At 31.2% G+C, this 23,477-nt stretch overlaps 1 protein-coding gene across 1 annotated transcript; it reads right to left on the bottom strand.

Annotated features, from left to right (window-relative positions):
- Positions 1–696: 696 nt before the first annotated feature.
- On the bottom strand, positions 697–23,477 carry LOC118189656 (uncharacterized). Its single transcript, XM_035360319.2, has 4 exons — positions 23,239–23,477; positions 20,427–20,544; positions 18,624–18,676; positions 697–11,744 (listed from the first exon to the last, which is right to left on the bottom strand). The coding sequence occupies exons 1-4, from the start codon at positions 23,279–23,281 to the stop codon at positions 11,602–11,604; spliced, it is 357 nt and encodes a 118-aa protein (XP_035216210.1). The 5' UTR covers positions 23,282–23,477; the 3' UTR covers positions 697–11,601.

The raw sequence follows: 23,477 nt of genomic DNA, 5'->3' as shown, positions 1-23,477 counted from the left end.
ATTAGTGCCACCCTACCCACGAAACAATCCCCCACGTTGCGACCCCACAGAGCAAGGGCAGATAAGACAGTACCAGTACGGTCCCTGCCGAGCCGTACCCTGTCCCGAGAGCCCTCAGGCCTTCTCTGAAGTCTGTTTTTATACCTTACCTCCATGGTTGAGACATGGAGGTAAGAAAGTCTAACTACCTACTCCCATGGGTTGAGACTGCCTAGGTACAGATCCTAACCAGTACTTACCAGGCATTCGCCTGAGTCAACCCCCGGGGCATCTGTGGGACAAGAAAAGAAGTGAATTTGTATTATCTATTAACACTTTATTGTAAATTTTGTTTGTCATATCACGGTCTGCAGTTTCCATGCCTTGTCTAGAACTCTTTTCATTACTTCCCTTCTTTTCTATGTGTCGTCTTTTTACTGTTGTAAAAGAGGGACATTTGTCAGACCGCTTTTAGAAACGACAGACTTTTATTCAAAATCTACTCTAATGAAAGACAGTTTTCTCGCCTAATTTTAAATTTTAAATTGGCACGTTTTTCTTCATAGTAGATTTAATGCAAACGTTTTGAGTATTTTTATTATATTAAAGCAAACTCGTGTTCCGTTCTATGAATACGATTAAATTATATTTGTGTAGTCCATTTTTAATTTCTACATTTGCATTTGTGTGGCAGCAAATAAAAAAGGGACATTAATATAATGCAAAACACTTTTATTTCCGATCATGCTAAATGCATGCAATACATATTCCACCTAAAACAGAAACATGCAATAGATATATCACAATGTAATGCTCTAAGATCATGAGCGTGCTAAGCAAATATTCTGGAAATAACATGTTTGTGAAAGCAGCTGCTACCCAGAATTAAATGCGACTAACACGTTAAACGTTACGTTGGTTTCTGGCAACTAGACTTAGGTCAAGTGAAGTAGGTTTGACGTTTAATGTGTTGAAGACCAAAGAAAAGTTTTGTAAAAGTACCTAAAACTCATCGAAATAATAATTCTGTTTGGCAATTCAGGTCTATGAACGTATTCAGGACATTGAAAAATTTTCGTAAAAAACTTAACGTATCAAACCCATAGAAATAATGACTACATTTATTGGACAGCAGTATTATATTTGATTCACATTAAAACAGTGGACGCAATAATATTGAACAACTTGTTTTTTACATTTTGCCTCCATCTTTACAATCACGATGTTTTAAATAATGCAAAAGTCATAGCCGCAAATTTACAGATTACATTGCAAAAAAAATAGGATGGCCCGAATTTATGCACAGCCCTCGTTTCAATGGAGGGAATGCTATCCATTTCTGAAGCATCTTCCAAGGGATTTTGACTTGGGAAGTCACCACACCTGACATTGGCAATTTCTTTTTTCCGTATGGTTATATCAAAATGTTATTTTTATTTAGAATATCTGGTGTAGGCAAATAACCCACACAGGGCTGACTAACTAAGGAAAAATATTTGACAGGAAATTCACCAGTCTTTAAGAGATGTTTCAGTGTGTTTTTGCCAAAATGTAAAGTAACAGAAAACTATAATTATAATTAAATTCAGCTATAATTGAAAGTGTTATCGTATGTCAAAATGTTATTCCTATATTATGAATATACAGACTTCTGAATCATTCTGTATAATATGTGCTTAATTTTATCTTCTCTTTATATACGACAGCAAAAGAAGAGAAAGGTTTCCATTTCAACGTTCTTTATATGCTCAAATACTGCTCACTGTAGGACTAGTGCTAAACAACATTCTAAAATCTACCAGTAATATTTGAAAACAGTTTCAAAAATAAATTAATGGTTATGGTAAATTTCAGATAATTTACATGTATGAACTTTATGAACGAAATAGTGTTCGTCTGATTTGTTCTCCTTCATCCGCTCTTAATACAATTTGCCAATGTGCTTTACTCAAAGTTTCATGTTTCTAAACCAAAATTTAAAGATATATTTTCCTACTCATACGCATACATGTACGCGAGACTTCATACGCATATATGTTCTTCGAGAACTTTCGTAAAATGTTTATCTGCATTGTTACTTAAGTGCTAGGAATATATGAGTAACCTTACATTTCCATATAAACTTTAAAAAAAAATTATCTGTTCCTGAGCAAAATAGAAAGATTTTGCCAAAATGTTAAATGAAATATTAATTTTATTAGCAAGCTGAAAATCCATTTTAAAATTTTTATAACTCGTTTAAAACATTTAGCATATTTAACAATTTTACGCATAAAAGTATTACTACTTATAATATGCATAGAAATTTGATTATTATTATTATCATTACAATTATTATTATCACAATTATTAGCATTATTATCATCATCGTTACAATTATTATTATTATTATTATTACACTTATTATCAATACAGTTATTATTATTATCATTATTATCATCATCATTACAATTATTATTATTATCATTATAATTAATGTTATTAAATATTATTATTAAAATACTTTTTCGCCCTTTTTTTTCAAAACCGTCCATCGGTTTTTAATTTAAATATTAATAACGTATTAAATATAAGGAATCCTGTATTTTATAATCTCAATAACGAAGTATGATAGACGAAAAGACAAGTAACACACACTTCCAACAAATTTTAGGAGCTTTTAAAAAGAAAAATTTTTTACATGTCTTAAAAAATCTATCTTCATAGTCAGTAAATAAATATGAATGTTGGTCATTTACACTATTGGTCAAAGTGAGAAACTCAAATCATAGTTAAAAAACTAATTGATAAAAACGTTCTCTTTTTCCAGTTTTTAGTTTCACACTTTTCAGCCCATAAATATGGAATGTCATTTTGAGAAAATTTAATTATTTTTCATCAGTTTTTCCTAAATAATCAGATATTCAAAATAATTTTCATTCAGTATTAGTTTCTATGCAATTTAGCTGACTAAAAATTTTATAGTAACTCACAATTTAAATGTTAGATACATCACAGAATACAGATAGTCCGTTTCTTAACTTATTAGCCATTCAGAAAAATATCTGTTAAATTAATAGTCGATTAAGTAGTGGATGAAATTGTAGTAGCTGCTTTCACAAATAAAATACAATGTTCAACAATAAGTAATATAATCAATATACATCAATCCCCTAGGATTAAAATGGAAGAACAGGATTTTTAAGTGCGTCGTAGAGAACAAAGTCGCCATCTGGCGGTGTGGACTAAACACTGATTTCGTATCACTTTCAAAGGCTCTTGACGGGCAGAACTTTTATATTTTATTTAAATGCCTATTACACAGTATTCCAAAGATTCTAGAAAGTTTCCAAAAAATTAGCTAAAAAGATAAAATTATTTTACCTCAAGTTTAGTTTTCAATGAAACAGCCATGTATGTACAATTGCACGTAGTTATAGAATGCAACAAGTTACCATTGAGAAAAGTCATCTTCATCTCATTTCGATGCAGATTTGCTCCTTGAGGTATATATAATACGCATAGTAACCCCACCCGGGGATTAGCTGAGTTGCCGGAAAAAGCAAGATATAATTCTTGCTAATACCGGTAAAACCCTAAGTGCCTAAGGTTCTGTCGAACCCTCTGCCGTAATTGTTTCGCTTAAAATTAAATAATCTGTAACATATTTACAACGATGATCATATGTAGTAACATTCTTAATATTTATTATCATACATAAAATAATGAACATATAAAATTTATCTAGTCGTTGGTTTATCTTCAGGTAAACCAGAAATACTTCGTCTTGGTCGCCTTTCAAAGCACAGGGCTGCATGCTTTGACGTTAGAAATGTTCTTAGCAATCTTTCTAAAATTTTGGGGTAAATACATTCTATTATGTTCTACTATAATGAGCATATTATCCCCATGGACCTTATAAGAAATAGACTAACCCAAACGGGTTTTCTCCCTTGTCTGAGGCGTTGCCGGCTATCACCTTCATCACATCCGGAGGAGTAGGGACGACTTCCAGAAATTTACATTGATTGCCTATTGCAGCGTGTATAATTGTCAAGAAAAAGCTGGTTGTAGCGCCTCATTTCACAAATTAGAATTTCTACATGTTTTTATTTTTGAAATTGAGATTGATTTTTAAAAATGTAGCATATTTATCGAGCATAATTAACATTCCAAATAATTATAAAGCTATTGCATGCTTTCAGGACTGGATATTTTTTTAGCTTTTCCTATGCTGTAAGGAAATTTGTAACTACTTCTTTTAGAAAATAATATTTTAAATCTAACCAATAGAAAATTTCAAACAAGCAATTTTCTCTTGCAATTTTTATGCTTTTTTTTTTTTTTTTTTGGTGTAAATAAGTAAAAAATATTAAAATATTTAAAAACGAATTTTTGAAAGTTTTGTTTAAAATTCTAAACTGTGCTCTTTTTTTAAAATTATAGATGAGTATTATAGCACAATTTCTATAAGGGAATTTTATTTCAATTATATTTCATAATACATCATAGTGATAAACGCTTTTGACTCCTTAATAATTTTTATACATTTAATTCTAATATTAAAATTGTATTTAACCGTAGTAATTAATTTTGCTTGTATTTTATAATGATTATTTTTTTAAATTTATTTTTAGTTCTGCATAAGATTTTTTTTATTTATTGTTAATTTAATTTATTAGCCTATGCATGAATACGTGTATGTTTCTCGCACTGTGACAAAAACGACAGTATCTAGAGCCATCGAATTTTGAATAATGTAATCCTCCACCTGAACATAGGCATCTGGGCGGCCGAATTTCGAATTTGTTTTAATCTATTTCCCATTTTGTAAACTTTTAACGAATTTTTCATTAACAAACTCAGCGAGTTCAGAGCGAGCACTGTACGGATATGCTGTTTTCAAATGTATGTGGTTTACGGGCGAAGAACATGATATTCAATAAATATAGGTAACACACAAAACTTTAAAAAAAAAAAAAGTGCTCCTACATTTTATTTTATCTTTTTTTTCCTTCATTACGCTCAGAAAAATTTATGCTACGAATTTTATGAATTATTAAAATAACTAATCCACTTTAATGTTAATAATTTAATGATCATATAATCAAATAAATATGATCGTTTTGTAATGTTATAGTTTGGAAAATTACTGCCTGAAAATGCTCATTAAATTAAAAAAAAAATTATCAGATCTTGTTTAATTTTACCTTATTTATTTCAAAGCATCGCGTACTATCAATCTCATTTAATTTTACTTTATTTTTAAGCAAAATTAAGCTCATAAATTTTGTGCTTAGAGTTTTTAGTGTTTTACCAAAGTAAAGATGTTTGCACAAGAATTACGCGTGAAACAAAATGAGCGAAATGCAGTAAAAAGTGCCTTAATGAGATATATTAAATCCTATTTGGAAAAAACTGTGGCTTTCATAATCTCATCACTATACAACATATTACATTTAATAATTAAAAAGAGTTATGTGATACAAACGCCATAGGTTTCAGTGTTAAAGTAAACCAGATCGTCCCTACTCTTTCTTTTCGACATGTCGGTGACGCGCGCCCCGCCCACTGGGTTAGTCTATCTCTTATAAGGTCCATGATTATCCCTCGTTTACGTAAATATCCAAAATGGCCGAAATGTTAGGTCTGTAACTTATTTTTTCGGGAACTTCGTGCTCAGGAAGTTCTCAGGGTGTTGCCATTTTGAAAAACGTAAGATGCCTAATTTATCATTCGAATTTTATCAATGTACAATTACTTCATAAAATGCAATATATACTTTGGTATTATTTTAGGTCTTTATTTCCTTTGATATATCTCATTCATATGAATTAAAATACATGCAGTATAGTAACTACTGAAAGACGTATATAGCATGATGGGTGCAGAAGATTCTTGCCCTTTAGAAATCAGCAGTTATGTTTTTAAAATACGTTACTAACATGAAGGAAATTTTTCACTTTTCTAGTTCTGCGAAATTTATGTTATTTTTATCAAAACCATTTGAAGATACACAGTATTCTTACAGGTGGTCTAATACATTACATTAGTCCTACGATCATTATCTGTTTATCGCAACTAAACTCATTTTTTGTCTGCAAACTCACTCGAAATTAATAATTTATGTGTTTATTAGACAAAGTTCTACCAATCAAGAGCTCACGGAGACATATTAAGCTCTCCAGACATCAACATCAAAATAACGACTAAAAAGTTCGATGTTAAAATTTAACATGCATGACATTGTTTACAGACAATACACAATAAGTGCAATGAGAAATTCAAAAATACGAATAGCAAAAATAAACAATTCTGAATCGTGATAGTGAATGACTGAAAGACTTAAGGTACTTAAAAGAGTTTTCTTTTCATATTTTTCTCTCCAATTAGGAAAGAATTTTTAAATTGAAATGCATCATTTAATAGCGAAGTTCCATTTCAGGACGTTTCATTAAAAGAATAGAAGTCAGAGGGCTCTTCAAATGTATTTAGAAAAAAATCAAGAGTTAATCTAACATTTTACAAAAAAATGATCCAAATGGCATTACATACAGGGCAGAATGTGAACTGAATTTTTCATTCTATCACATTTGATGCGGATTAAGGAAGAACTTTGTTGATATGTAGCGTTGATGCTTACTTATGATGATGTTGAAGATATACAACTAATATAAGGTATGCTACGCTTTCTGCTGAGTAAATGAAAGAATACTTTCTAATATTTAACAAATTTCAAGACTCTCAGGCCTCTGTACAAATAATTATGAACAAAATGGCAATAGCTTTCAACGCAGCTAATACTTGATACCGTTGGTAATGGTTTACCTTTTTTTACTCTTTTGTTTTCCGTTTTGCAAATATAATGCGTTCTTTTACAAACACTTTTACAAACAGAAACTTGTAAAACTCTTGAACCACAACAAATGATCGCGCCTATTTTGTTAATGATGTTTATTCGCTCCGTATAACATTTTCATAACCTACTCATTACATTCTGAGTACTTTGTATTATGTTAAACATCTTTATTATTGTTCATCTTTACTATTGTTGCGAAACAGTTATTGTAAAAAGGCTCTTAAATGTTCTTCATAACATTCGAAAGACTATTATTTAATTTTATCTAAAGTAGCGCGTTGCATTAAATTCTCCTTTCTAAAATATTGCACTATTTTAAATTTTGTATACCGAATATGTGGACTGTTGATGCTTATAATATTTCAGATGTTTTCAACAATAATGTATTGGAATATATGTATAACTGCCTAAAGGTAGTGACGCATATATCTCATTTCAATCAAGAGTTAGAAATGATTCAAGAGTTAGAAAAACATATCGAAGATTATGAGAAAGGCCAAACATTATGCCTGTTGGCCTCAGATTGTTAGCCCAGTCTGAACCCAAAAATTTTCTCGAATAAAATTAAAGTGTTTACTCAGGGAACACTCAAATAATAAGAAAGCAATTGATCTTAATTTCTTTGTAAACAATAGCACGTAAAAAAAAAAACAAAACACATAAGTTTCATATATCATCTTATATAAATTAAAGATGTAGACAGTATAATTAGTTATAATATAAATTTAAAGGCTATATTTTTTTTTTTTACCAATTAGTTATTTCTGCAAATCCTTTTTTACAAATTAAGTTTTCTACTAACAGTTTTTATACACATGTGAAAAGTCCTCTAACTCTTAACATCCAATAATAGCATCATTCATAAGAACTACTGAACACTAAATATTATTCTAACAGTATAATTAAAACACATGAGCAAGACAGGTTAACAATGGAGGCACATACAGTCACTTCCGGTTAAACAGGACCCATCTGGCCATAACATACGAGTACTTGGCTACGTAAAAGGAAGTCTTCCCACCTACAAAGAACTGAAATTTTCAACCAATGCCAGGTGATGCAGATTGATAAAGCAACTGAGCGATAGATACGTTAATGTTTATAGTAGCTCTAATTTGTTTTCAAACATTTGTGTTTTTCAGTTTTGTTTGAAAATAATCAGTCACTAAATATTAAAAAAATAATTCTTTTTTTCTTAATATACTGTTGATCCATCTTTTTTAAAACAGCTCCTTTTGAAAAAGTTATTTAAAGTGTTTTTGGCAAAAAATAAATAAATAAAATAATTTATTCACAAAGTTCTGAAAGCAAACTTACATAAGTATTAGGGCACTTTAAACAAGCGGTATAAATTTTAAAAAAACATGACGGTAATGAGAGTAATATTATGAGTAATATTTCATTAGATACGCTTTAGCTAAAATTATACTTTTCATTCACTTTAGAATGGATTCAATAATTTTTTTTTTCAAATAAAGAATGTTCTGTTTTTGTACTTTTCTTTCTTTAAGTCACTCCATATATGTTCGATAGGATTTACTCCCGGAGAATATGGAAGAGTCCTGAGAACCTTAGAACAGTCGTTTAATAACCGCAAGCGAATATTTAGAACTGTATGCTTAGAATCGTTATCCTGATAGAATTTTAATATATTTCGTATTCTAAGTTTTCTTAACATGCTTTCAGGGTTTCATTAAGATCATTTTTATATTTATACTCATCCATATTATTTTCTGTTTCCGATACCAAAGGGAACGAAACATTCCCAAACGATTACGCCTTCAGTCTCATACTTACAGTAGACAAATTTCAGGTTCAAATTTTCATTCGCCTTTTATTATACAGCAATTCGTGCATCGGATCTAAATGTATCAGACTATGACTCGTTTGAAAATGTAACACTGCTTTAGTTTTTATAAATTATTACTTACCATAGATATAGCGAACCGAACTCCAAGCATATTTTCTTTGTTAACAAAGAATTTCCGTCTTACCTATCTGTATGTCTGTATCTCCGGCTGTATGTCTGTGCTCTAATGATTTTTCTAAGCGTTTTAGGGTTACCTTTTATTGCAAACTGTTTCTCTAAATCCGCTATAGTTTTACAACATTAATGTTTAGGGTTTGTTTGATTTTTCGTAGGATAAATCTCCGACTCCTTCATTATTTACGTGGAATGTGGTTCTGATTTCAGTGCGTTTGCAGAGTTCTGCACAGTTTCATAGTTTTATAACATGAAACATAGTTGAACGTTTTACATCAAGGACTATTTAGATGTTTCGAATACTATTACCATATTAAAAATGATGAAGAGTTAAATTTCTAATAGAACTTAATGTTAGTTTACAGCGTGCTGCCATATTTCCTTAAGATAAGAAACTTAAGATAATATATTTTGCTAAATATGTAATAATTTTGAAATGCAAGCGATAATTCTTGTGCCGCATTTTCATTTGAAACAAAAAAAAAAAAAAATTGTGACAAGACACTTTCATCTGCCAAAATATCTTAAAATTTCGAGTGTCCGAATTATTTATGGATTTATGGAGTTAGTTTTGAATAAATTATTTTATTACAAGAATATTTTGATGATATTTATTTTGTAACAAACAAAGCTTGAAATAGAAACAAAAAAAAATGTGGTAGAAAAAAATTTTGAAAACTAAATATCAATATTTAGCACAAGATCTGTGCAAATAAATTTCAAAAATGCAAGTGTCCGAAAACAAATATGAGCCACTATTTTTTCCTTTTTAGTATGTGACGATGGCAATAATAAACAATTGATACTGGAACATGTGTTATCTTTTGACCGTAGATAAGATTGCGGATAAACGTTTTGTGCTACGTTAATAATTTTTTTTTCACGAAGAGGATAAGAACAAAATTTATCTATATAATTTATTCGAATATTTTACTGATTTTTATAGGAATTGCTTTATTAATTACGATTCGTTAAGATTAGAATCCATGGTTGCCATATTAACTTCTTGCTCTTTTAACCGGAATTAATTGTATCTCCAAAATGAGATTATTCTGAAACGTATTCTTCGTTCATACGTTTTTAAACACTACTAGACAGTTATGTTACATACTGCATATAACAGTCATCATTTACCCTTGCAACTTCGACTATCATTTAACATGATTACAGAACATTAGAAAGTTAATTATTTAAAAATTTACAAGATCAATTAAACCAATTAATGGACACTCTTCCATGCACTTATGCCCTGAGCTGCATACATACTTAATGGAAAATAGGAAATAAACCGAAAACTAACTAATAATTATTTTTACTTAAAACTTATAAAATAGCTTGCTCAGCATTTGAATGGTGGCCTTTTTGTGAAGGCGAAAATACTTTTAGATAGGAAAATTCTACTAAAAAAAAAAAAAAAAAAAAAACATATTAACAGATTTTTAAATTACTATCAGAAAATAATAAATTTCAATAAAATATTTTAAAGAAATAGAATTATTTGATAAAGACGGCGGTATATTTTTAATTTGATAAAATATCCTTTATTTATTATTTCAAGATATTTATTCCATTAATGATTTAAAATATTATTTAAATATATATTAATTATTAATTATTCTCTTACATTTAATTGAAAATTAAATAATAAAGCTTCTAGCTAGTTGTTAACAACTAACAAGCTAACAAATTCTAACTAGTTGTTAAAAAGTCTGATAACAACTGCATAAAGAAGAAGATTGATTTAATATATAAAAAAATAGACCTAACTTAAAAGAAAATTTTGAATTTTTGTTTAAAATACATCTGAAATGAATATTTATTTGAAATTATCTTGAATTAAAACATTTACTGTATCCTCTTCTGCGACGATATTATATCTTCAAGAAATCTTGCTTTTCAGATTTTATCAGATGAAAAAATATTCACTTGAATGATAAAACATATTAAATCATCATGTTAATATCAATCGTTTAGAAGAATGATTTCTTTAAGAACATCTATGGAACAATTATTTTGGCACTAAGCAGAACTTCAGTATTACACTTATATATATTTATTAATATACTTGTAAAATTTTAAGCGAATCTTGAAGTAACTGCCTTTTAGATATACCTTATTAAATTCAAAATACATTAGGAAATATGTGAAAGTAGTTTAAAATACTTTCACGCCCAAGAAACAACATTTGTTACATCCTAACATTCTTATTACCCGAGAAACAAATCACAATACCCGTTTTGCCATTTTACTCTACAGCTCGAACAGCTTCAGAAAGAAATATTAAAACAATGCAAGTTACCAAAGTATTTCAGTACTTCAATGTACCTAAACAGTATTTTACACTTTCTTAAATTCTGTACATTAGTTTAAATGTGTGGAAAAAAATCATCGTTGCACAAAATATGCATAAATTGAAACATGCATCATATGAAAATAATGCTGAAAACGATTATAATTAACTTTCAGGTAATTAAGTAAGTGTCACTATTTCGTACGGAATGGTATAAGAGTAAAATATTTCTTGGCGGTTCTATATAAATAGTATTAAATATATTTAATTGAAATAATTAAGCAACGAACGCCATTGTTCTTGGGCGAAACAGCTTTGATAAATGTATTTGCTTCTGAATTTATCCTCTCTTTCGTGTGTAAAATCAAAGCTGCAGGAGGCATGGTACCTTGGACAGCATCAGCTGCAGAAATCTCAATATGAGTGACATTTTAACAGAGCAATTTGAAAAAACTTCGTCGTGTTAAGAATGGGCTGAGATTGTCGGTCCCAGATGCTTCATCTTACTTCTCAATAAATGGAACCTTTCACGGAATCATATTCTTCTTTCTTCGCCATTTTGGAACAGAGGATAACGAGCAGTGCAGTTGCTCCGAGACCAAAAACTGCCATCAGCAAGATAGCTGCTAGTGTCTTATTCGCTGTGTTGGCACCTGCAATGACAAGGTTCATCAACTTTTATTGGGAAGAGGAGAGAGACAATTTTTTTTAAAATTTGAAATAGCATATTTCATTAAATTGTGTTTCACAAACAGATTTAAAACCCTTCCATTCCAATATCTCTTACGTATATCCATTTAGACTGGGTATGTGAAATAGGTAGCTCGTGGGTAGCGTGCCACTTTTTACTTATTTTTCTGCGGCCGTCGGTTCACTCCTAGGAAATACCAAACGGTATATACCGTATATTCCGGCGCATAACGCGCCCTTTCAACGCAAAAAATAAGAATGAAATTTACGAGTGCGCGTTTTACGCCAGATATAAAAATGATAAACTAAAAATAAAGAAAAAATCAACATACACAAATTAGATTTTTACATGTATCTAAATGTTGTTCATTTAAAAGAAATGACATATCTTATGAGATTAAAAATTTTTGTTACTGGATAACACGAACATTTCGTCCACATTTGTCTTCCATTATAGCTCCACGCATACCATCGAATTCTGTTTCATCTTCATCATCATTGTTACTCTGGTCCATAAATAAATCACCATTATCCGTTCCATCTTTCACGAACACCAAATATCCTTGCTGCAACACGATTTCCATTTTCTTTAGCTATCTGAATGACTTTGCATTTGAAACCGGCATTGTGTTCGCTTCGTTTAGCAGGAGCCATATTTCTACTAAAAGGAACACTAGATCAACTGTATTTCAGCTAAAGCCTATAGAAACATAAGGGAATTTTTTGGAAGCAGGCAAAATGAAAAATGAGCAATCGCCTTCGCCGGGAATCGAACCACGGACACCTCTGGAATACCGACCGAATGTACCACGAAGACATGCAAGCAAGGTGGGAGAAATACCTTATAAGCCAAATGCAATTTACTAAAGCGTTCGAAGTTCTCTTCAAATTCACGACATACTGCAAAAAGGTATACTGCAAAATGACTGCAGAAAGAGGAAAAAAAATCTGACACCTAAAAATTCCGCGAATTCATTCGGGTCAGAAGCAGTGTTACCAGATCGTGCGATTTTTCGCAAATTTGCGACTTTTGACAAACTTGTGTTACTAAAATTTTAGTATTTGCGATTTTGTGAAATTTTTGCGACATCCACCATTTCCTTACGCTACTTTTTGCGATTTCAAAGACTTTTTTTTAATATCGTAAAATGCTTTGTAAAACACAGAAGTATGCACCTTAATATTCATGATTTTAGAGCTTTACAAATTTTTGTTTTTAAGACAGTCCCCGCCTCTCTAAGTTCTATGGTGATAGCGAATCGAACAAAAGAATTTGCATCTTGCGCGCCATATATTGAGTACCCAAACAGAGAAAGAAATAAAATTTATTATAGTAGTGCTAAGAATTAAGGAATAGAAATGACTTAAAAATCAAAGCAACTGCATTTTTCTAAATAACAACACAAATAAATTTAGCAGTGAAAGAACAAGGCTTTCTAGAGTAATCAGAATCTGAGATAAATCCACCACCCAGAACGGAAAACTCACTGAAAAGCATTCCTCAATTAAAATGTTCCCACTTAAAAAAATAATAAATAAATAAAAAATAAATAAAAAAGGGGGGATTAAAAAATTAACTGCGAACTCAAAAAAAAAAAAAAAAAAAAAAAAAAAAAAAAAGAGTACAAAAGCGTTAACAATCTAAACGTGAGGAATATCTTACAAATTAATTTAAAAACAGAAACCTAAATTAAATGAGAATTAATTGCAAAAGGAATAGATATTTAAACAATTGAAAATGAGCAATACTGTTTTAAAATTTTCATTAAACAGGGTTCGTAGCCACATTTTAATTAAAAAAATAAGCACCTATAAGCACTTTTCAAGCATATTTTAAGGAAAAATAAGCACCTGTCTAATTACATTATATACAACTGCATAATCTTAAAAGAAAAATTAGACTTGTAATTTAAAATATGAGCATTGCAATATTTATTAAGAGAATGAGTATTGAAATTTCAGTTCAAAATATAGAAAACAATAATAATAAGCCATATTAATTGTATTTGTTTGGCACCTAATAATAAATACAATTTATTTTTTAAATAATTTAACTTAAATCAAGATTTTGAACATTTTCTAAATTTTCATTGCATAACAGTTTTCCCTTAACATATATTCCAAGCAAAGTAATTTAAGTAAAAAAGAGGCACATTTCTGAAATCAGAAGACGGGAAATTGCTTCATGCAGTCATCTTTTAACAGTAAAAGCTTAACTAACCCGCATACTCGGAAATTGCCAAATATTCCGGATAGAAACCGGAAAAAAGAGGAGTGGGGGAGATTGTAGCCGTTCTTTAGATTTCTCGGCTAAATAAATGATTTTGACATTGCAATATGTGCATCATATAAAAATAGACGAACGGAACTGAGAAATATTCTGCTTAGAAAGCACAGTAAAACTCTTTTAAAAGTGTGCATAAACAAATCTCAGACTGAATATCAAAATTAATTATCTCTGCAAAATACCGCAAACGTTATTTCGCAATACGTGCGGCGTAATTCTTATGATATTTTCTTATGATATTGCGCAATCGGAATCAACAGCTGCCGGTATTCGGAGAATAAAGAACTAAATAAAGGAAAAGAGACTTACTAATCTGCGGTGTTTCTGATTCTAATTTTCAACAGACTGCGTTAAATTTCCGGAATATAATCAATCTTCGCTAAGGTTGGGTAGACCGCAAAAACTTAGTCCTATTCAATCCAGATTGGACAATAACCAAACAAAAAAAGTCTCCTGCTTCAATATTAGAGATTTTGCGGAAAAAGGGGAGAACCTCCCAACATCGGTACTGTATAATGTATTGGAGGGGGGAATACATGACTATTCGGTTACATTCTTTTTATTTAAGCCATTCCGAATATTATTCCTTATAAAGCTAATCTGTGTAAAAACACACCCATTTTTGGAAGTTTATCTATACTTCAGCAGTTACTGCAATTATATTATTATAAATATTCATTCTTATGCTCATAATATAAGCATAACGATCATAATAAACACGAATATGAACTGATCACGCGGAACGAGAATGCAAATTATTAAAATCTTGATAGAAATTCAAACGTGTGTAGTATTTGGGTGGGAGGAAAAGAATACCGAATGTACCGGAATTTTCTACCGTTTTCGCAATTCTTTGACCAAAAGAACGACGTGCACCTGTCTGTACTCTCGCGCGCACCATAGGTTATGTTAATGCAGAGAAAGGGGGAAAGCAATTTCCGGGAGTATGATTCACCATCTGACGTTGCATATAAGGAAGAAAAGTTGTTTATTTAGTTTCGGCTTTGGTAGGAGGAAATTATGCGAGTTCATTTAAAAAAAGCACTAAAAGCAAAAAATAAGCACTAAAAACAAAGAAATAAGGGCTTTAAAGGAAAAGTAAGCACCTATAAGGTCCTTTATATTTTATTTTCAAATATAAGGACTTATAAGCACTTGTAAGGACCGCTATGAACCCTGTTAAAGCTACATAATTAAAACGACTAAGGATCGAAATAACTATGACGTCACAGAAATCACGTGATCTCTGACGTCATTTGCGACTTTTTGCTATTTTTTTTTGTCTTCTTTTCCTACTTCAGTTGAAAATTTTCTGACAACACTGGTCGGAAGAGTATTCTTATCCCAAATTCTGTCCCCCCTTTTCTCGAAACCTAGAATAACATTCGCGTACGTAGTTGCATTGAATACAACCCACCCTCTTTGCAGAATTATTTACTCACTAATGCATTTCCTCCACACAAATATTGTTCCCCTTATCGCTTGTCAGTTCAGTGTACCATTGTTCGAAAGCCCGGGAAGAATCTTTGAATGAATGACTTCAAACGATAAGAGCACCGAACATATATCTTTCGAGTTTCTTCGTAAGGAAAAGGGTGCGCATTATATGGCGAATTTACCTAAAAATGAATAAACGTAATTTTAAATCATAGGTAGCGTTATACGCCAGAATATACAGTAATTATAACATATTCATAAAGACTGGAATTGCAACCCACACCAATATATACAAGCTGGAAGTTAAGAAAGAACTCTGAAGATGATCTGTTTTCAAAATTATTTTTTTAACCGACGTTGAGAAAATGCCAGCCCATTTACAGATGGTATTAATAGAAATTCGGTGCGTTTCAACTGTAAATTAGAGTTAACTTTAGGCTCCACTTTGTAAAAAGACACTGAAGATGGTGCACCAATTGACTTATTTCGCTATACTACTAAAAGCTTAATGTAAACAAATGCCGGCTCCATTAGGCTAGTACTACTCAAACAACTCTTATATTGTTGATAATTTAAGCAGCAGATTAACTAAAAGCATAAAAAACTTAACCGAAATTCAAGAAAATTCATTTTAAAGCAAAAAATGCCCAATTTACCAATATATAAGTTAAAAAAAAAACAGAGCTCACCAATCGGCGGTTAATCGCTGCACATACCAAATGATACAGAAGGAACGTAACACTTGATCCTCTGACATACATAAAATTATTCATGAACAATTACATTTGAAAAAACTAGTTTGCCGTTGGGTTCACCATAATTTAACTGGGTACCAAAAAGAAGTGCGCGTCAGAATCAGTAAAGAAACTTTTAAATTACTTAAAGATGGTAGTCATAGCATTATTTCTAAAATCGTAACTGGTGATGAAACGTACATACCAATGTTTGATGTTACAACACGTCATGAAAGTAAAGTATGGGTCTTTGAAGATGATCCCACACCCACAACGTGCCATGAAAAAAAGTAATATTCAGTTTTCTCCAGAAGTGTAGGTTTTGTCAAAGCCATCAAGCTGGAAGGACAGAAGACTGGCACAGCTAACTGGTATAACCCAAAGTATCTTCCAGAAATTCTTCAAGAAGTGAATGTTAAATGACTCATGGTCCAACATGACAATGCATCTTCTCGTTCAGCAAAACTGACAGCTGAGTTTCTTGAATAAAAACACACCAAAGTGATAGAACATCCATCCTATTCACCCGATTTAGCTATATGTAACGTTTGCCTTTTATTTTAATTTAAAGAAAAAGAAATCCTCGTGCACCACAAAGTATCACACGAGACTTACAAATCGTAAGTAAAAAAGGCAAAATTGTAAGTAATATCATCAGTTTTCAATAATACAATGAAATCATGCACAAAGATTTAAAAAAAAAAAAAAAGTAAATACAAAAGTAATATGTGTGACGTTTACCTTTTTTCTTTTTTTAAACTAAAAAGGAATTTACATAGACGTTTTCATAACGAAGATGAGATTGATGAGGCTATAAATGCATTTTTTCATCGATTCCAAGAAATGAATGTCCTGAGGTATTTAATCTTTAGAAAATTCGTTTAGAGAAATGCATTGATGCTGCAGAAAACTACTTCGAACACTTCTAAAATTTCCTAAGTATAACTTTAGAAATGATTTATTGGCAGTACTTGACGCGAGCTTCATGCTACTGAATGAAATAAGTTTAATAACGTTTAGAGACAAAACTTAAATATAAAAATTTCTTTCCATTATTCTTAAAGCTTATAATACTGATCCAGTTTTTTTAGTACTTAATTTAATAAACTTTACAGTTATAAAATTTATCTATTGTACAATGTTTTATCAATTGAAATTAATATTCGCCGTAAAACACTCAATGAACAATAAATTTACGCATTCTGTAAAATGTTTGCAGAAGATATGAAACCAGAAAAGCTGGTTATTGTCCTTTCGCATATGTTTACTTTGTTAATTCTCACGAAATGTTACCATTATTTTGTTTCAATCGAAATAAAAATCTATTGTGTGTTTACGCAAATAAAGATAATTTCACTATTTAATTTTGTCGAAAAGGTGTGCTTATTTTTTGTTTTGGGGAAATAAAAATATTTTAAGAATTTAATTATCGAATCGAACTAAAACTTTAAAATAACACTGATTTATTTTTGTTTTTAGTCTAAAGCAACGTTCATTGTATTTTTACAAAAAATATAAGAAAACTCTGAAATCCTCTTTAAAAGAACATTACCAGAAGGCCATTTTTACGAATTTTGGTAAAACGTCCTAGCTCCGTCAAAATCAACGTTATGAAAGAAATTATTGACAGCTACGGGTTCGTTAATACCTTTTTAAACAACCACTTCAGATAAACAAGAAGAAATTGATAATTTATTATAAAAATTCATGATACGCAGTTCAATAAAGTTACTTAAAAAAAAACGCTGATAATCCATCCTTAGCTCATGAAAAATATAGTCAAATTTCAAACTTCTGAAGAGTAAACTCTAAATTGCAATTCGGATAACGTTCTTTGAACCGCTTACCTTCATTTTGTGATTTTAACTTTGTTGAGAAATATTTGTTGATGTTGCCATAAGATGGCGCTATAAGTTCATCGGTTTGATTTACTTAACGCCTCCTCTGCTGAAGTGACTATGTAGAAATTCATAATTCAGTTATTATGATTATTATTATCTAATTATTATTATTATTATTATTACTGAGTTCGAACAGCAGTACGCAGTATAATTCGAACGTTATAAATATTGAATGCAACAAATGAGTTCCCGCCTTTTAAGTTTTATAATTCGATTTAGGCTTTCAGTCAGTCCCATTTATGTATGTATATATGTTTACTTTAGATTTAATTAAAAGATGAAAAAAACCGTCCTGTTCCATACACCTTATTCTTTGATTCTGGCTTAGTTTCATCTTTGAGCAATTTTCGCAACAACTTCAAGCAGGAAAAAGTTAGACAATTAATTTACAAAGAAGTATTGAAGATAATACAGCAAACCACGTAAGGAAATAGGTGAATTGCTTAAAAGGTTTAGAATAAGAACTGCGTAATAACTTCTTACCCGTCTGGAAGCTGCTCCTTGGTGGGTGAGAGGAGAAAACTCCTTTAGAAAACCTGCAAAGCAACTCTCTGTTAGTTTTCTATTAAAATGTAATCACTAACGTTTATTAATAATATATTTAGTGTAGAGAAATTAGCATGTTATATAGCACTTCCTTAAAAAAAATTTCTTACTAAATGTCAAAAAGTTACCAGAAATTGTAAACTTCAAGGTAATCGATAGTTCAGTGCGATGGGGACAAGCACTATCATTCTTTAATAAGAAGTTGCTGCTAATAACTAAAAACTTGAGATAAGTATCAAGAATCTCATCTCTGTCCAATCTGCTGTATTCCAATTAGGGTGATCTCCACACCACTGCAAGCGAGCGCATTTCGTAACCCGAGTTCATGGGTTTCTTGCATACTGTCCTCTTATTCAGCTTGATGTTCCCAGTACATCTGAATAGCCGAGTTCCTGCAGCTGCAATAAACTTACTTGCAGTCTGGACTGACGAAAATTGTCCGTGTTTTTTGGCAGTGGTTGCTAAAAGTCTTAACAGCCCCTTGGCCAAGTTTTAATTGTTGCCGTATGTTTATCTGCATACTTTTTCAGAGTCCTTAAACTGTTTGCTGACTCTTGCCATGAGGCTTTTGGCTGCTTTTAATTCTTTACCAACCTTTGCAGAACGGTGTCTGCCCTGCTTCCGTTCTCCCAATCGCATTCCATTTTTCACAATTATTCAGATGCCATCTTAACGACACTTTCTAAACTTTCCAAACGCGAAACTTTTATCCAGCTACAGGTGCAATAGTTGATATTAGAATCTGAAATAGCTGCTTGCACTCCTTTCCACACACGTCAAAAGGACGACAGTAAAACTGTGCATAGTTCTGCACGAATGTGAATCTCATTTAACCGCATGATAAACATGACCTTCAGCTACCAAACGAACTATCCTTTCATCGGATTTCAGTTAATGAAATTAACATAAAGCACCTTCTTACAGTTATTCCTTTAATTTTCCCCACCAAGGTGCATAAATCTGGAACCATCCTGTTGGCAGAGAAGCCGGCTGCTATAGTTTTGTATTCGGGTTCGAATTTCTGAGAAGGCATGGATTTTTGTAAGTGCAGAGTGCCTTGGTGGCATGGAGACACTTAAAACACTCTCAAGCCCAAAGTAATTTCGAATGGTTTGTAGAAGGAAAAGCGGGGGCACAGGACCCTCAGATACATCTCTTGGGGAGATTCTTCTTGAAAACTGCGAAGGAATTCGTGCTATCACCTAAGGGTTATGTCCTTATGTCCACGGTATAAGCACATAAGAGGTCGAATCCTTGCCTCTTGGCCACCAAACAATTCGCGAATTTAATCTAATCTTACCGTTAGATAAGTCACAACGCATAAATGCCGGGCACTTAAAAATAAAGCAGGGCAGCCAACATGCGTTTTAATATGAAAGCTACTAAAATTAAATTTAATAAATATAGCACACGTCGAAGTACAGAGCTTACGAAGAATTATGTATAAAATAGAATAAAATAAATGAGCTTTTTACTATTAATATTTATTCTGTTTTCTACATGCATATATAAAAGCGATTGAGCAACATGTAGCAATTTAGCAACACTAATTTAATAAGCAACATTTAGCAACACTCGATTAAGCAATGTTAATTAGTAACAGAAATAAATCCAATGGCGGGGGGGACCTACTTAGAGCAACATTTTCCCAGCTTTCTAAAAGAGTATTACTATTGGGAAATTATTGCGATTTTCTTCAACGAATAATATACCTTGAAATAAAATACCGTTGAAACTCACTTGCTATCACCGCCCAGGTGGCTGTAACTCCTAGAATCCTCTCCCGTGCTGCTCATCCATCCAGCTGCTTTACTGTTCAGAGGATAGGAATATACCACCGCAAGACAGGCAAATATCACTGAGAATGAAACACCAAAGCATTTAGTCATATACCTTGCAAAAGAAAGTTGGAATTATTCTTCAAATTTTAAATGTTTGACTGCAAATATTTTATAGCTATCACTTAAATCAAAACTGATCAGACGGTGGTTTCCATATGCAACTGATTAAATTGCATCGCTTAAACGATGAACAAAACAAAAGAATAAAACTATGAAACTACATAATAGGTTATTTATAATTCTGGAAAATATTCAAAAATTTCATAACAAATAAACCGATGCCAAATATTTTAAACAGCTGTAGAAGAAAATTTACGAATGCTCAGTATGTCCCTTACAATAAACATTTATGCTCTAATATATTTTGTTTTACACGAGTGCCAAAAGATCTTAATCAACCAAAACCACACCATCGATGAAACGGTTTCGAAAATCCTGGAGATCAAAAGAAAATGCAGGCACAAAAATAACTTTTTTTTATATATCTTCCACAGGCAAAAGTCACATAAGTTATAATCTGATCATCAAGATGGCCACATATACTGTGACAAACGAGCTCTGTCTTGTGGCAACTTTGACTGAGATAGTTTCGCAAACGATCTAGGTAATGTTTTATGTGGTAATTAGCCAGATAACTATATTTTTGAAAAATGTAACAATCTTTGCTTTTATTCAGCTGGACATCCAGTCAGCTTTAAATGAGTCCAAAATAATCTTTCCAAAGTAGAAAGTACTGAATGGTTGAGAACTACTTTAAAAAACTTAATGAGTTTAAATTTCCTTTATCGTAATACAGTTTGGTTTGGCTTTGTGGTTTAATTGTTGTGGATTTTAAAAATGTTTTCTTTAATTGCAAATAAGCCAATATTGCTAAGTTAAGTCACACTAATCCTTAATACAAGTCTCACTTTTACACTCGATTTTAGTAAGAAATTTAATAGTGCCTACTGCTGCTCTATTCTAAAAGCGTCTGGGGCTGACATGTTTTCACAGGATCTCAACTTGAAAACAAAAACGCTGAATTCTTCGATAGTTTCTTATTGTAATATTTCAAGAATAATAAAACCTAGAAATTATTAGTCCAAATGGGCTTTGTCCTTGAGGGACTATAGTATAGTTTCCGTTTTGGCATTTTGCCTTGAAATCTTTAAAAGATGGTATCACTTTTCAAACTGTTGCCACCGAATATTATAGCCTGTATTATATTTGAAGAAATTAAACAATGATGAATCTGAATAAATGTATGTATGTTTCTCGCATTGTGATAAAATAACGGTACCTAGAACCATCCAGTATTGAATGACGTAAACTTACTGTGAATATCGGCATCTGAAAGCCCAAATTTGAAATTTGGAATTTGTTTTATTATCTATTTCATATTTTGTAACTTTAACGAATTTCTGATTAACAAACTCGAGGATTTGAAAGTGAGTAACGGCAAAGTTGTACATAATTTTTTTTTTTTAATTTTTTTATCTCCATGTATCGGAAATTCTAAAGGATATGCTCAATTTAAAATTATTTTGCGATATTGCTGTTGAAATGAATTTTATGGTTTAAGTGCGAAGAACATGATATTTAATAAATAAAGGTAACACACAAAATGTTAAAAAACGCCCCTTTGGGCGTAATTTAAAATCTGATACCTTTCAGATTTCTTAAAGGTTTTTTTTAAATTTTAATTTCATACATTTAATTCTGCTTATCATTATTTATAAGCCTTGTTATTTGAAGCTCTTAAAAATCAGCAGTTTTTGACAATAAATTCTTTTACGATAGTTATTAAAATATATTTAATTTGTGGTATATCGCATAGAGCTTAAGAAATGTTGACAAAAGGTTTTATTAGACAAGATCAAATTAATTTAAAAAAGATAAATTTCAGGCAAATGTCGATCAATTTTACTACTGTAAATTCTAAGGAACTATTACCGCAGTGGTTTGGTGTTTTTTCACAAGAAAACACCAAACCAATAAGGTGATAATTTATAGCATTTACAATAATAAAATTGATTGACATTTGCCCGATGTTTACCTTATTTAATTGATCTGATCTTTGATTTAATTTGATCTTACTTAGAACATGGACTTAAATATATATAAGACCGATATGTTGAATGCGTTCTACTAATACATAAAAAAAAAGAAAAGCATTGTTCTTTTACCAGAATACGTAATAAATTATTTTAACATAAAAGTTCATATTAACATAAAGTAATTATTAACATAAAGTAAATTATTTTAACATCTTGTTCAAGCACTGTAAACATATTTAAAAAACTGCATACCGTAATCAAATATTTTAACACGCTTCAGACGATTCTCTCATTCACTGAAAGCATACTTTTAGTATAACCAAGCTTTTATGTAATTTTAATTACTTGCAGCACATAATTCTGAGAGTCCTTTAAAATGTAATACAAATTTTAACATAATTAAAAGGATTAAATTTTTAAATCTAGCTTTAGATCCTTTTGGATTTTGATCCATTTGACAATATACGCGTGACAGAAATTGACTAGGAAAATTTTTTAGAAAGCTATCGAGATTTCGCACCTTAAATGTATGACCTTTATATATGTCAACGCCATCGTTCGATAATTTTAAGCAACGCAAATCACGAAATCCCTTGGAAATTTGCCAAACGACCTGTTGGATCGCTTCACGAGAACTTCGCAGATCGTAACAAAAATATTAAAACATATACTTACCTGTGATTGTCAACAAAGGAACCCAGTCATTATTTTTATACATTGTTGTGATGGATATGGGATTAAATAATTAGTTCGATTGTACAGGAAGCTCCGTTCAGAGCCACGTTTCGAGAGCGATCTGAGGTCTATTCTGAACGTTGCATTGTCACAATCTCCTGAGCATCGTTTCCGCGCAGATTGCTAGCCAGCGAATTTATTGACCGGTATCGTTTCATGCAAAAACGAGCTCGCTTCAA

Source organism: Stegodyphus dumicola, chromosome 2 (genome assembly GCF_044657685.1).
Source record: "Stegodyphus dumicola isolate Sdum_Otavi_A_Nest chromosome 2, ASM4465768v1".
NCBI classification, from domain to species: domain Eukaryota; kingdom Metazoa; phylum Arthropoda; class Arachnida; order Araneae; family Eresidae; genus Stegodyphus; species Stegodyphus dumicola.
Note: the sequence above shows the minus strand (reverse complement) of the source record. Positions and strands in the feature narration are given on the sequence as shown.

What these genes read in the sequence shown, in the direction of transcription:
- LOC118189656 (XM_035360319.2), bottom strand. Translation starts at nt 23,281, where the DNA reads ATGTATAAAAATAATGACTGGGTTCCTTTGTTGACAATCACAG. An exon ending in TCCTTTGTTGACAATCACAG is followed by an intron (nt 20,545 to 23,238) that starts GTAAGTATATGT and finishes TTTCATTCTCAG; the next exon opens with TGATATTTGCCTGTCTTGCG. An exon ending in CACCTGGGCGGTGATAGCAA is followed by an intron (nt 18,677 to 20,426) that starts GTGAGTTTCAAC and finishes GTTGCTTTGCAG; the next exon opens with GTTTTCTAAAGGAGTTTTCT.